The sequence below is a fragment of the Physella acuta genome, unplaced genomic scaffold, assembly GCF_028476545.2.
Source record: "Physella acuta isolate Inbredline_101_S28 unplaced genomic scaffold, ASM2847654v3 ptg000256l, whole genome shotgun sequence".
NCBI lineage: Eukaryota > Metazoa > Mollusca > Gastropoda > Physidae > Physella > Physella acuta.
In genome coordinates, this window is record NW_026731775.1 from 1,211,832 (window position 1) to 1,225,000 (window position 13,169).

At 39.7% G+C, this 13,169-nt stretch overlaps 1 protein-coding gene across 3 annotated transcripts in view; it reads left to right on the plus strand.

Annotated features, from left to right (window-relative positions):
* LOC131938749 (advillin) overlaps window positions 1-13,169 on the plus strand; it is a 39,169-nt gene that overhangs the window by 2,163 nt on the left and 23,837 nt on the right. For 2 of the 3 annotated variants that reach the window (XM_059296891.1, XM_059296892.1), the window contains exons 2-7: window positions 853-927; window positions 1,848-1,997; window positions 3,082-3,134; window positions 5,147-5,252; window positions 8,845-8,955; window positions 10,398-10,464. In XM_059296891.1, coding sequence (XP_059152874.1) covers window positions 853-927; window positions 1,848-1,997; window positions 3,082-3,134; window positions 5,147-5,252; window positions 8,845-8,955; window positions 10,398-10,464 — 562 coding nt within the window. Of the gene's footprint in view, window positions 1-852; window positions 928-1,847; window positions 1,998-3,081; window positions 3,135-3,506; window positions 3,525-5,146; window positions 5,253-8,844; window positions 8,956-10,397; window positions 10,465-13,169 lie in introns of those variants that run through there. The other variant, XM_059296893.1, reaches the window with a different exon arrangement.

Consider the following 13,169-nt stretch of genomic DNA (forward strand, 5'->3'; position numbering starts at 1 on the left):
GTTACACATCACACAATATCAGACCCTTTCGTTACATAACACACAATATCAGACCCCCTCGTTACATATCACACAATATCAGACCCCCTCGTTACATAACACACAATATCAGACCCCCCCCCTCGTTACACATCACACAATATCAGACCCCTTCGTCACATATCACACAAGATCAGACCCCCTCGTTACATAACACACAATATCAGACCCCCCCCCTCGTTACATATCACACAATATCAGACCCCCTCGTTACATATCACACAATATCAGACCCCCCCTCGTTACATATCACACAATATCAGACCCCCTCGTTACATAACACACAATATCAGACCCCCCTCGTTACATATCACACAATATCAGACCACCACCCCCCTCGTCACATATCACACAATATCAGACCCCCCCCCTCGTCACATATCACAATATCAGACCCCTTCGTCACATATCACACAAGATCAGACCACCACCCTCGTCACAAATCACACAATATCAGACACCCCCCCCTCGTCACATATCACACAATATCAGACCCCCCCCCTAATGATCTAGCAGCCCAGTCTAGCAGTCTTCACCACCCTAATGAGTTTTTGAGCCACTACGTAGTGCCGTAAACTGGTGATTGTTTACTGTGTGACATCTTTTGTCTATGTAGTGCCGTAAACTGGTGATTGTTTACTGTGTGACATATTTTGTCTATGTAGTGCCGTAAACTGGTGATTATTTACTGTGTGACATCTTTTGTCTATGTAGTGCCGTAAACTGGTGATTGTTTACTGTGTGACATCTTTTGTCTATGTAGTGCCGTAAACTGGTGATTGTTTACTGTATGACATCTTTTGTTGCTGACAGAAACTGAAGGTAGTTCGACAGGATCCAAAAACCTATGGAGAATTCTATTCTGGTGACTCTTACATATTACTGAATGTAAGTTTTGTCTTTTAGCTACTTACTCTTATTATTAATATCCTATTGATTGTAACTTTAACCTTCTAATGCCTCTTATGTAGCTGACTATGGAGAGCTAGTTTTATCGTTTGTATTTCTCATATTTTCAAACTTTTAATAACCCCTTTATATTTCAAAGATTTTAATTAATTTTGTTTGGATTGAACCGGTCATCAGAGCAGAACAAATAGATTTTTAATACATAATACTATCACAATTGTATGGGCCTTCGTGTGTATTAAAACAACAACACAAATGTATCTGACGTGAAGAGCTGCCGTATATAAAGCTAAAAGTGTTTGTTTTTTAAATCTAAGTTTTGAGGCAAAAATATCTATTCGAAGCTAAAAACTCAAAACTAAAGTTTGGAACAAAAACTTTTACAAGTCTAAGATTCGAAGACAAAACGTCATCTAGAAGTCTCAGTTTTAAACACAAATGTCCACAAGACGTCTCAGAATTTAAAATGTCCACAAGACGTCTCAGTTTTTAAAATGTCCACTAAACAAGTCTCAGTTTTTAAAATGTCCACTACAAGTCTCAGTTTTTAAAATGTCCACTACAAGTCTCAGATTTTAAAATGTCCACTACAAGTCTCAGATTTTAAAATGTACACTACAAGTCTCAGTTTTTAAAATGTCCACTACAAATCTCAGTTTTTAAAATGTCCACTACAAGTCTCAGTTTTTAAAATGTCCACTACAAATCTCAGTTTTTAAAATGTCCACTACAAATCTCAGATTTTAAAATGTCCACTACAAATCTCAGTTTTTAAAATGTCCACTACAAATCTCAGATTTTAAAATGTCCAGTTCAAGTCTAAGATTTTAAAATGTCCACTCAAAGTCTCAGTTTTTAAAATGTCCACTACAAGTCTCAGTTTTTAAAATGTCCACCAGACAAAGCAAGTAAAAAACTCGCCCAAGTTGGAGTGGGATCTACATTTCTGGCTGGGTAAGGACACGTCTCAAGATGAAAAGGGGGTGGCAGCCTACAAAACAGTCGAGCTAGATGACAGCCTTGGGGGTGGCCCTGTTCAACACCGAGAGGTCAGAGATTTCTAGAGATATGGTTGTGTTAGATATTTCTACAGATATGGTTGTGTCAGATATTTCTACAGATATGGTTGTGTCAGATATTACTACAGATATGGTTGTGTCAGAGATTTCTACAGATATGGTTGTGTCAGAGATTTCTACAGATATGGTTGTGTCAGAGATTTCTAGAGATATGGTTGTGTCAGATATTTCTACAGATATGGTTGTGTCAGATATTTCTACAGATATGGTTGTGTCAGAGATTTCTAGAGATATGGTTGTGTCAGATATTTCTACAGATATGGTTGTGTCAGAGATTTCTAGAGATATGGTTGTGTCAGATATTTCTACAGATATGGTTGTGTCAGAGATTTCTACAGATATGGTTGTGTCAGATATTTCTTAAGATATGGTTGTGTTAGAGATTTCTACAGATATGGTTGTGTCAGATATTTCTACAGATATGGTTGTGTCAGATATTTCTTAAGATATGGTTGTGTCAGATATTTCTTAAGATATGGTTGTGTCAGATATTTCTAGAGATATGGTTGTGTCAGATATTTCTACAGATATGGTTGTGTCAGATATTTCTACAGATATGGTTGTGTCAGATATTTCTTAAGATATGGTTGTGTTAGAGATTTCTACAGATATGGTTGTGTCAGATATTTCTTAAGATATGGTTGTGTCAGATATTTCTTAAGATATGGTTGAGTCAGGGATTTCTTAAGATATGGTTGAGTCAGGGATTTCTTAAGATATGGTTGAGTCAGGGATTTCTTAAGATATGGTTGTGGTACGCTCAGAGTCCATAGACAGCTATGTGCATAAATATATTTGATTGCGGGTGAGAATGTTTGTGCATGCGTGCTTGGGTAGTTGTGTGCCTGCGTGGGAGTTTGGTTGTCTATGTGTGTTTTTATGTGTGTTTGTGTGCATGTCTGTGTATATGTGTGGTTAATATTGCAGGGTTTTGGTTAGACACATTGTTGGAATGTGTTTGAAGATGCGTCTAGACACACTGTTGGAATGTGTTTGAAGATGCGTCTAGACACAATGTTGTATTGCGTCAGAGTCCACTCTATTCCATTTACAGGTCCAAGAGCACGAATCAAAGCTGTTTCTGTCTTACTTTAAACATGGCGTCAAGTAAGTGTCTTACTTTAAACATGGCGTCAACTAAGAGTCTTACTTTAAACATGGCGTCAAGTAAGTGTCATACTTTAAACATGGCGTCAAGTAAGTGTCATACTTTAAACTTGGCGTCAAGTAAGTGTCTTACTTTAAACATGGCGTCAAGTAAGTGTCTTACTTTAAACATGGCGTCAAGTAAGTGTCTTACTTTAAACATGGCGTCAAGTAAATGTCTTACTTTAAACTTGGCGTCAAGTAAGTGTCTTACTTTAAACATGGCGTCAAGTAAGTGTCTTACTTTAAACATGGCGTCAAGTAAGTGTCTTACTTTAAACATCGCGTCAAGTAATTGTCTTACTTTAAACATCGCGTCATGTAAGTGTCTTACTTTAAACATGGCGTCAAGTAAGTGTCTTACTTTAAACATGGAGTCAAGTAAGTGTCTAACTTTAAGCACGGCGTCAAGTGTCTTAATATAAGCATGAAGTCAAGTAAGTGTCTTACTTTAAGTATGGTTTAAGTTTCTTCATTGTATGTATAAAGTCAAGTGAAAATAACATTAGTATGACTAAAGTCAAGAGAAAATAACATTAGCATGACTAAAGTCAAGAGAAAATAACATTAGTATGACTGAAGTCAAGAGAAAATAACATTAGCATCTCTAAAGTCAAGTGAAAACGGCTAATGTCAACCTTATTATGAGTATTTTTCAAAATCCAGGAGAAAGTTTTGAAAACACTAAAACAATAGTAAAGCTGTCGCTGGCAACATCTGGGGAGGGTGGGGGGGGGGGGGGTGTCATGTCGCACGACCAATCGTTAGCTAACCAACACATTCTCAGGGGACGCAGGCTGTGCTACTGGTCCTTGCATTGAACTCAGCTACTTTATGATATTTCAATATCACAGATTTAGCTATGGCCCATTGGGCAGAGAACATTGATAATTCATTCTATTTGAAAGACACGAAGGTACAATAAAATATGTCACCGTATTCAGGTTGCCAAGTGGGGAGGGGGAGTGGGGGAGGGGGGGGGGGGGTAATTCTAAATCGTGTAATTTGAAGAAATTTTACATTTCATGTTTTATATCACTTACAAAAATGTTTCTGTAAGACCCAAACATAGCAAACACGTTTCATTACCCATACAAACATGACCGACAATTTGTATATGTAGGCCTACTTCTGAAAGGAGCATAAACTATGACATATAAATGTTCCTACCAGTCCTTACATACAGTGTGTCTATAAATGTCACATCTGTTACTGCTGAACTGGGCTGATAGACTTTCTTGCAATTACAGTCGCCCGCATAATGTCGTTTATGGTATGTTAATTGATAGACAATACACTCGTCAGGCTTGAGCATTGAATTAATTAAACAAAAATACAAAACTGTTTGCAAGCAACAGTTGTAATAAAGTGATAAATCGTCTCAACACATTTAGGCGAACTGTTCCTATAAGAAAACAAATCTTCTTGACTGTTCCAAATAACAAAAATCTGGTACAGCAGTCGTGAACCCACCTGAAGGGTTCCCTGAGACAGCTGGAGTGATCCCACCTGAAGGGTTCCCTGAGACAGCTGGAGTGATCCCATCTGAAGGGTTCACTGAGACAGCTAGAGTGAACCCATCTGAAGGGTTCCCTGAGACAGCTGGAGTGATCCCACCTGAAGGGTTCCCTGAGACAGCTGGAGTGATCCCATCTGAAGGGTTCACTGAGACAGCTAGAGTGAACCCATCTGAAGGGTTCCCTGAGACAGCTGGAGTGATCCCACCTGAAGGGTTAAATACTGCACGTGGTACAGGGCCAACCCGGGTGATGATAGTGGGTGGCAGGCGGCTCCGGATGAAAAAGTCTCTTAGATTGAGTTCCCTTATAAATATAATCAAAGCAAGTCGGTTTTACACACAAAGAAAAGTCGGGCATACAACCTAACTAAACTATTGTAAAATGTTCATTTCATTAAAGACAAAACAAAAAGCGAAAGTGTACAATAATTTTAAAAAGAGCCATAACTTGCAGGTATCTGGAGGGCGGTATCGAATCTGGATTTCGAAAGGTGGAGAGAGACAAGTATAAAACTCGTTTGATGCAAGTCAAGGGGAAGAGAAATATTCGGGTTAAACAGGTGTGTCGTGATGGTGTACTGCATGTGTCACATCTGGTGGTGTGTGTGTCACATCTGGTGGTGTGTGTGTCACATTTGGTGGTGTGTGTCACATCTGGTGGTGTGTGTGTCACATCTGGGGTTGTGTGTGTGTCACATCTGGTGGTGTGTGTCACATCTGGTGGTGTGTGTGTCACATCTGGTGTGTGTGTGTCACATCTGTTGGTGTAAGTCACATCTGGTGGTGTGTGTCACATCTAGTGGTGTGTGTGTCACATTTGGTGGTGTGTGTGTCACATCTGGTGGTGTGTGTGTCACATCTAGTGGTGTGTGTGTCACATCTGGTGGTGTGTGTCACATCTGGTGGTGTGTGTCACATCTGGTGGTGTGTGTGTCACATCTGGTGGTGTGTGTCACATCTGGTGGTGTGTGTCACATCTGGTGGTGTGTGTGTCACATCTGGGGTTGTGTGTGTGTCACATCTAGTGGTGTGTGTGTCACATCTAGTGGTGTGTGTGTCACATCTGGTGGTGTGTGTGTCACATCTAGTGGTGTGTGTGTCACATCTGGTGGTGTGTGTCACATCTGGTGGTGTGTGTGTCACATCTGGGGTTGTGTGTGTGTCACATCTAGTGGTGTGTGTGTCACATCTTGTGGTGTGTGTGTCACATCTGGTGGTGTGTGTGTCACATCTGGTGGTGTGTGTCACATTTGGTGGTGTGTGTGTCACATCTGGTGGTGTGTGTGTGTCACATCTGGTGGTGTGTGTGTCGCATCTGGTGGTGTGTGTGTCACATCTGGTGGTGTGTGTGTCACATCTGGTGGTGTGTGTCACATTTGGTGGTGTGTGTCACATCTGGTGGTGTGTGTCACATTTGGTGGTGTGCGTCACATCTGGAGGTGTGTGTGTCACATCTGGTGGTGTGTGTGTCACATCTGGGGTTGTGTGTGTGTCACATCTGGTGAGGTGTGTGTCACATCTGGTGGTGTGTGTGTGACACATCTGGTGGTGTGTGTGTGTGACACATCTGGTGGTGGTGTGTGTGTCACATTTGGTGGTGTGTGTGTCACATCTGGTGGTGTGTGTCACATTTGGTGGTGTGTGTCACATCTGGTGGTGTGTGTGTCACATTTGGTGGTGTGCGTCACATCTGGAGGTGTGTGTGTCACATCTGGTGGTGTGTGTGTCACATCTGGGGTTGTGTGTGTGTCACATCTGGTCAGGTGTGTGTCACATCTGGTGGTGTGTGTGTGTGTCACATCTGGTGGTGTGTGTCACATCTGGTGGTGTGTGTGTCACATCTGGTGGTGTGTGTGTGTGTCACATCTGGTGGTGTGTGTCACATCTGGTGTTGTGTGTGTGTCACATCTAGTGGTGTGTGTGTCACATCTGGTTGTGTGTGTGTCACATCTAGTGGTGTGTGTGTCACATCTAGTGGTGTGTGTGTCACATCTGGTGGTGTGTGTCACATCTGGTGGTGTGTGTCACATCTGGTGGTGTGTGTCACATCTGGTGGTGTGTGTCACCTCTGGTGGTGGTGTGTGTGTCACATCTGGTGGTGTGTGTGTGTCACATTTGGTGGTGTGTGTGTGTCACATCTGGTGGTGTGTGTGTCACATCTGGTGGTGTGTGTGTCACATCTGGTGGTGTGTGTGTCACATCTGGTGGTGTGTGTGTCACATCTGGTGGTGTGTGTGTCACATCTGGTGGTGTGTGTCACATCTGGTGGTGTGTGTGTCACATTTGGTGGTGTGCGTCACATCTGGTGGTGTGTGTGTGTCACATTTGGTGGTGTGCGTCACATCTGGAGGTGTGTGTGTCACATCTGGTGGTGGTGTGTGTGTCACATCTGGTGGTGTGTGTCACCTCTGGTGGTGTGTGTCACATCTGGTGGTGTGTGTGTCACATCTGGTGGTGTGTGTGTGTGTCACATCTGGTGGTGTGTGTCACATCTGGTGGTGTGTGTGTCACATCTGGTGGTGTGTGTGTGTGTCACATCTGGTGGTGTGTGTCACATCTGGTGTTGTGTGTGTGTCACATCTAGTGGTGTGTGTGTCACATCTGGTTGTGTGTGTGTCACATCTAGTGGTGTGTGTGTCACATCTAGTGGTGTGTGTGTCACATCTGGTGGTGTGTGTCACATCTGGTGGTGTGTGTCACATCTGGTGGTGTGTGTCACATCTGGTGGTGTGTGTCACCTCTGGTGGTGGTGTGTGTGTCACATCTGGTGGTGTGTGTGTCACATTTGGTGGTGTGTGTGTGTCACATCTGGTGGTGTGTGTGTCACATCTGGTGGTGTGTGTGTCACATCTGGTGGTGTGTGTGTCACATCTGGTGGTGTGTGTGTCACATCTGGTGGTGTGTGTGTCACATCTGGTGGTGTGTGTCACATCTGGTGGTGTGTGTGTCACATTTGGTGGTGTGCGTCACATCTGGTGGTGTGTGTGTGTCACATTTGGTGGTGTGCGTCACATCTGGAGGTGTGTGTGTCACATCTGGTGGTGATGTGTGTGTCACATTTGGTGGTGTGTGTGTCACATCTGGTGATGTGTGTGTCACATCTGGTTGTGTGTGTGTCACATCTGGTGGTGTGTGTGTCACATCTAGTGGTGTGTGTGTGTCACATCTAGTGGTGTGTGTATCACATCTGGTTGTGTGTGTGTCACATTTGGTGGTGTGTGTGTGTCACATCTGGTGGTGTGTGAGTCACAACTGGTGGTGTGTGTGTCACATCTGGTGATGTGTGTGTCACATCTGGTGGTGTATGTGTCACATTTTGTGGTGTGTGTGTGTCACATTTGGTGATGTGTGTGTCACATCTGGTGGTGTGTGTGTCACATTTGGTGGTGTGTGTGCCACATCTGGTGGTGGTGTGTGTCTGTGCGTCACATATGGTGGTGTGTGTGTCACACCTAATTGTGTATTAATCACGTCAGCTGCTTTGTGGCCCATCAGTCCATTGAATGTTTTATAACGGTAAAGTGTACTGTTCTCTGTAAAGTGTACTGGTCTCTGTAAAGTGTAATGGTCTCTGTAAAGTGTACTGGTTCCTGTAAAGTGTACTGGTCTCTGTAAAGTGTAATGGTCTCTGTAAAGTGTACTGTTCTCTGTAAAGTGTACTGGTCTCTGTAAAGTGTAATGGTCTCTGTAAAGTGTACTGTTCTCTGTAAAGTGTACTGGTCTCTGTAAAGTGTAATGGTCTCTGTAAAGTGTACTAGTCTCTGTAAAACGTACTGGTCTCTGTAAAGTGTTCTGGTCTCTGTAAAGTGTACTGGTCTCTGTAGAGCAGGGGTCTCCAAACTACGGCCCGCGGGCCAAATGCGGCCCGCGAGGTCCTCTCATCCGGCCCGCGGAGATCTTTTTGTCCACGGAAATAACGTTTGTTGGTGATGGCTGAGGAACTTTGTAAAGAAAAATCACGAAATGCCTTGAAGAAACGGGCCCACGAACTGAAATTTGATAGTTAATGCGGCCCTCGGACCGAAAAGTTTGGAGACCCCTGCTGTAGAGTGTACTGGTCTCTGTAAAGCGCCCTGTTCTCTGTAAAGCGTACTGATCTCATGATTTACTTTAAAAACCAATCTGCTGACATTGAAGATTGAACCATGACAGGTCAAGTGTGATGTGAGTTCACTCAACCAAGGAGATGTGTTTATTTTGGACTGTGGCCTGGTCATATTTGTCTGGAATGGCCCAACCAGCAGTAAAATGGAGCGGCACAAGGTAGGTAATGCTGCAAGTCGTCATAGTAGAAATATTCGTGGATTAACCCTCTTGGCCAAGTATTGATTGAAAATATAAAATGTACAAACATTTTAGCAATTTAACCCTTTCTTGATCAAATATAGATTAGACATAACTGCTCTTTTTTTTATAAAATATATAAGGAATATTAATGTATATCCCTTTTTGATCAAAAGTAGATTACGAATTAATGTATCAAGTGTAATAAATGTAGATTCAAAATGAAAGTATAAAGTGTAATAAATGTAGATTTAAAATGAAAGTATAAAGTGTAATAAATGTAGATTAAAAATAAATGTATAAAGTGTAATAAATGTAGATTTAAAATAAATGTATAAAGTGTAATAAATGTAGATTTAAAATGAAAGTATAAAGTGTAATAAATGTAGATTAAAAATAAATGTATAAAGTGTAATAAATGTAGATTTTTAAAAGAATGTATAAAGTGTAATAAATGTAGATTTTTAAAAGAATGTATAAAGTGTAATAAATGTAGATTAAAAATGAATGAATAAAGTGTAATAAATGTAGATTTAAAATAAATAAATAAAGTGTAACCTGTTCTTGGTCAGTTGATGATAAAAATGTACGTTAGCTTAACCCTTTCAATAATCATCATCCTCATCAATTTTCCTTTTTTGTCCTTGCCTTTCTATTATTTCCTTTCCATAAATCTCCCAGTTATGCATTTTATCTGAGACTCTTTATCAAATACATTCCGCCAGCATCTACTTTTAAAGGTCTGGATTCTTTAAGTTGTTTAACTTTGTTGTTCCCCTTGTCTCGGATCCGTTAAGGAGGAATGCTTTAACGTTAGAGTTCAAGATAAAGAGTATGATTTGAGTTTTCTTAGAAATAACATTCATCATCAAACATAAACTTAACATAAATATCTACATGTTTAACTTCCTCTCAAGCATAACCAGACACACACAAACAAACACACACACACACACACACATATATATATATATATGTGTGTGTGTGTGTGTGTGTATTTTCGTATGTATATTTATTTATTTATTTTTATTTATTTATTTTATTTTATTTTATTTTATTTTATTTTATTTTAAATTTATTTTACTTTATTTTATTTTATTTTATTTTATTTTATTTTATTTTTATTTTATTTTTTTTTTTTATTTTTTTTTTTTTTATTTTATTTTATTTTATTTTATTTTATTTTATTTTATTTTTTTTTATTTTATTTTATTTTATTTTATTTTAAATTTATTTATTTTGCTTGTTTGTTATTTTATTTATTTACTTATTTATTTATTACAAAACGCAATCGCGTAGCGTGTTTTTTAATCTGAATACATTAGAAATTAATTAGTTTTTATTTTAATATTAATAAACAACTTTGGACTTTACAATAAGCTTAAGTAAATGTTGTTGTTTTTTTTTGCTTTTTGTTAAAGGCAGCAGATGTAGCCAGAAGAATCAAGGACGAGGAGAGAGGAGGCAAAGCTGTGGTCAAAATCATTGGCAAGTTGCTGTTTCCGTATTGTTAACGTTAATTTGCTTTTAATAATGCTCTCCGTGTGTTTGTGTACATAACTGGACGTCATGTTTACGTCATTGCTTTTGATTCAGGGGTCTCTAAACTGCGGCCCGCGGGCCATATGCGGCCCGTGTGACCCTCTCATCCGGCCCGTGGAGATAATTTTGTCTACGGATAAAAATTATGGAAATGTACGAGTATCCTGCAAAGATCAGCCGCCGCTTACGTGGACGTTATGTTTTTACCGAATTAAAATTGAGGCACGTAGTAGTGCGTTATGCTTCCCAGACGACCATTACAGCGCAAAACATTATTGCTAAAAGTTTGTTGGAGGTGGCTGAGGAACTTTGCACAGAAAATTCAAAACAATTTGAAAATGTAGCTTTGGGTGCAACTACCGTTTTTTTCAATTGCTATGGATGAGTCGCTAGAAAGCTGCTCCACCTCTCAACTGCTTGTGTTCATTAGAGGTGTGGGTGGAGACATAAACATAACACAAGAGCTGGCTTCCCTACATAACATGTATGTTACTGTTACCGGAGATTATATATTCAATGAGTTGAAAAAAAAATGTGCTGGTTATAACTTGGGCTGGACTAACCTCAGTTGTCAGACTGGAGGAAAAATTTAAAACTACAAGGAAAGGAATATCTGGTTTCTGATCTATACACCTACCTACAGGCCTTCAGATCCAAACTTGTCATGTACTTGGAACAAGTACAGGCCAACAACTGGACTCACATTCAACAGTGCAAGGTCTTCATAGTTGAAGCAACAGCTGAGTTTCCAACGTCATTTGCATGCGAGGTCATCAAAGACTCCAGCTGCAGTTTTAGCAGCGATTTTTTCTGACTTGGATTCAAAGTTAGGAGGTGAGACTGTTTCAAAACCCACTTGAAGCAAATGTAGCCAGTTGCCCAGATGAACTGCAGCTTGAGGTCATTGAGTTGCATGTAAATGACCTCTTTGGGGACAAGTTCAAAGAAGGACTGTTGGGTTTTTACAATTTTTTTGCCAAAGGAAGACTTCCCTAATGCCAAAACTTTTGCATCAAGGTACCTTTCAATTATTTTAGCAACATACTCGTGTGAGCAAACTTTGAAGAATGAAATACGTGAAGAACCATTTGAGAACAAACGTGTCCGATGATAATTTCAGGTCACTGAAATCCAGGAAACAATGTCACTATTCTACTAATACAATTAAATGCTTTCATGTGTAGTGTAGCAATTTGTTATTAAATAATAACCGATTAAAAAATATTAATTAATTAATAATTAAAAACAAAATGAATGTTTTGATTCGGCCGCCGAACTGCTATTTAATATTTAATGCGGCCCTCGGACCGAAAAGTTTGGAGACCCCTGCTTTAGATGATACTCTCCGTATGTTTGTGTACATAACTGGACGTCATGTTGCATTCCTTTAGTTGTGTGATTTTGCTTGTTATATTAACTAACTAAGCAGGGAATTGACCAAATACTCTCTCACCTGGGTAGATTTATTACTCAATAGTCAACTACCTAAATCCCTGACTTTCTTTCAAATAATTCACGATAAAAAATATTTTAAAAAACAACAAAACAAAATCATCTTAATTTAAACTCCCCAAGTCAAGAGTTTATTTTGCAACAATGCCTCAGAGCTAACGATTAAAAGAAAATCTTCATCAAACGTAAACTCTCACAGTAAACAGGGCTGGCAGAATGAATCTTATCTTTAGACCGACCGTGTTTAAACTTGAGCTATATACACACGTGACCACGTGACAAGGCGAGCCTCGGTATGGTGTAAACACTGGTGCTTGTGTTTACATTCTCATGCACCGGGTACTCACCCACCCTCTGACGTTGAGAAGACGGCTGTTACCTTTTGACCCGACAACTGCGCTATAATGGGCGATAATATTATTTTCACATTTCTGCCAGTTGAAGCGTGTATTATCCAGAGTGAAAACAGTCCAATCGTCTGTCTAAATTTTTCTCATAGATATCCTAACTGCTCGAGTAACTTGTACAAAGAACTACTACACAGTAAGCCTTACCTTACAACAACTGAGAAGTTGAAATTATCATAGGCATATCACTAACCCATAAAATGGCTACATCTGAAGCCCACAATAGAGACATATCACTAACCCATGAAATAACTATAAACCCCACACTTAACCTAACTCAACGTATCAACAGGTTAGCAAATTATCAAATTATTATCTCTGGTGAAACTTGTTTTTCAGCACACAAATAGTCGACGCCCGGGGAACATACAGGACCGTTGATACTGTTTTCTGCAGTTTGAGCAACTTAAACACATTTAAATCTCAATGTTAATTTTAGTACAAAAATAGATTATATATTATACTAGAGCCAGTACATTTTATATTTTATCCAGCCAAAATATTTGAAATGTTATCACTACCGTCATACTGGAGAACAGAGCTGATATATTCAAGTTATCAGCAGAATAGACAGACACGCCCCCGTCAAAAACCCACCCACCCGAGATATATTTAAACACAGTTGAACCAGCGGAGGGGTCTGAAAAAACGAAAAAAAAAAACCAAAAAAAAAAAAACGAAAAGAAAAAACGACCAATCTGGCGAAATCATTACTACATGTGCTTGAAAATTTCTTTATATTCTTCATGAGAAATATAAAATGATAATATGCATGCGGGTGGTGTTTTTTTT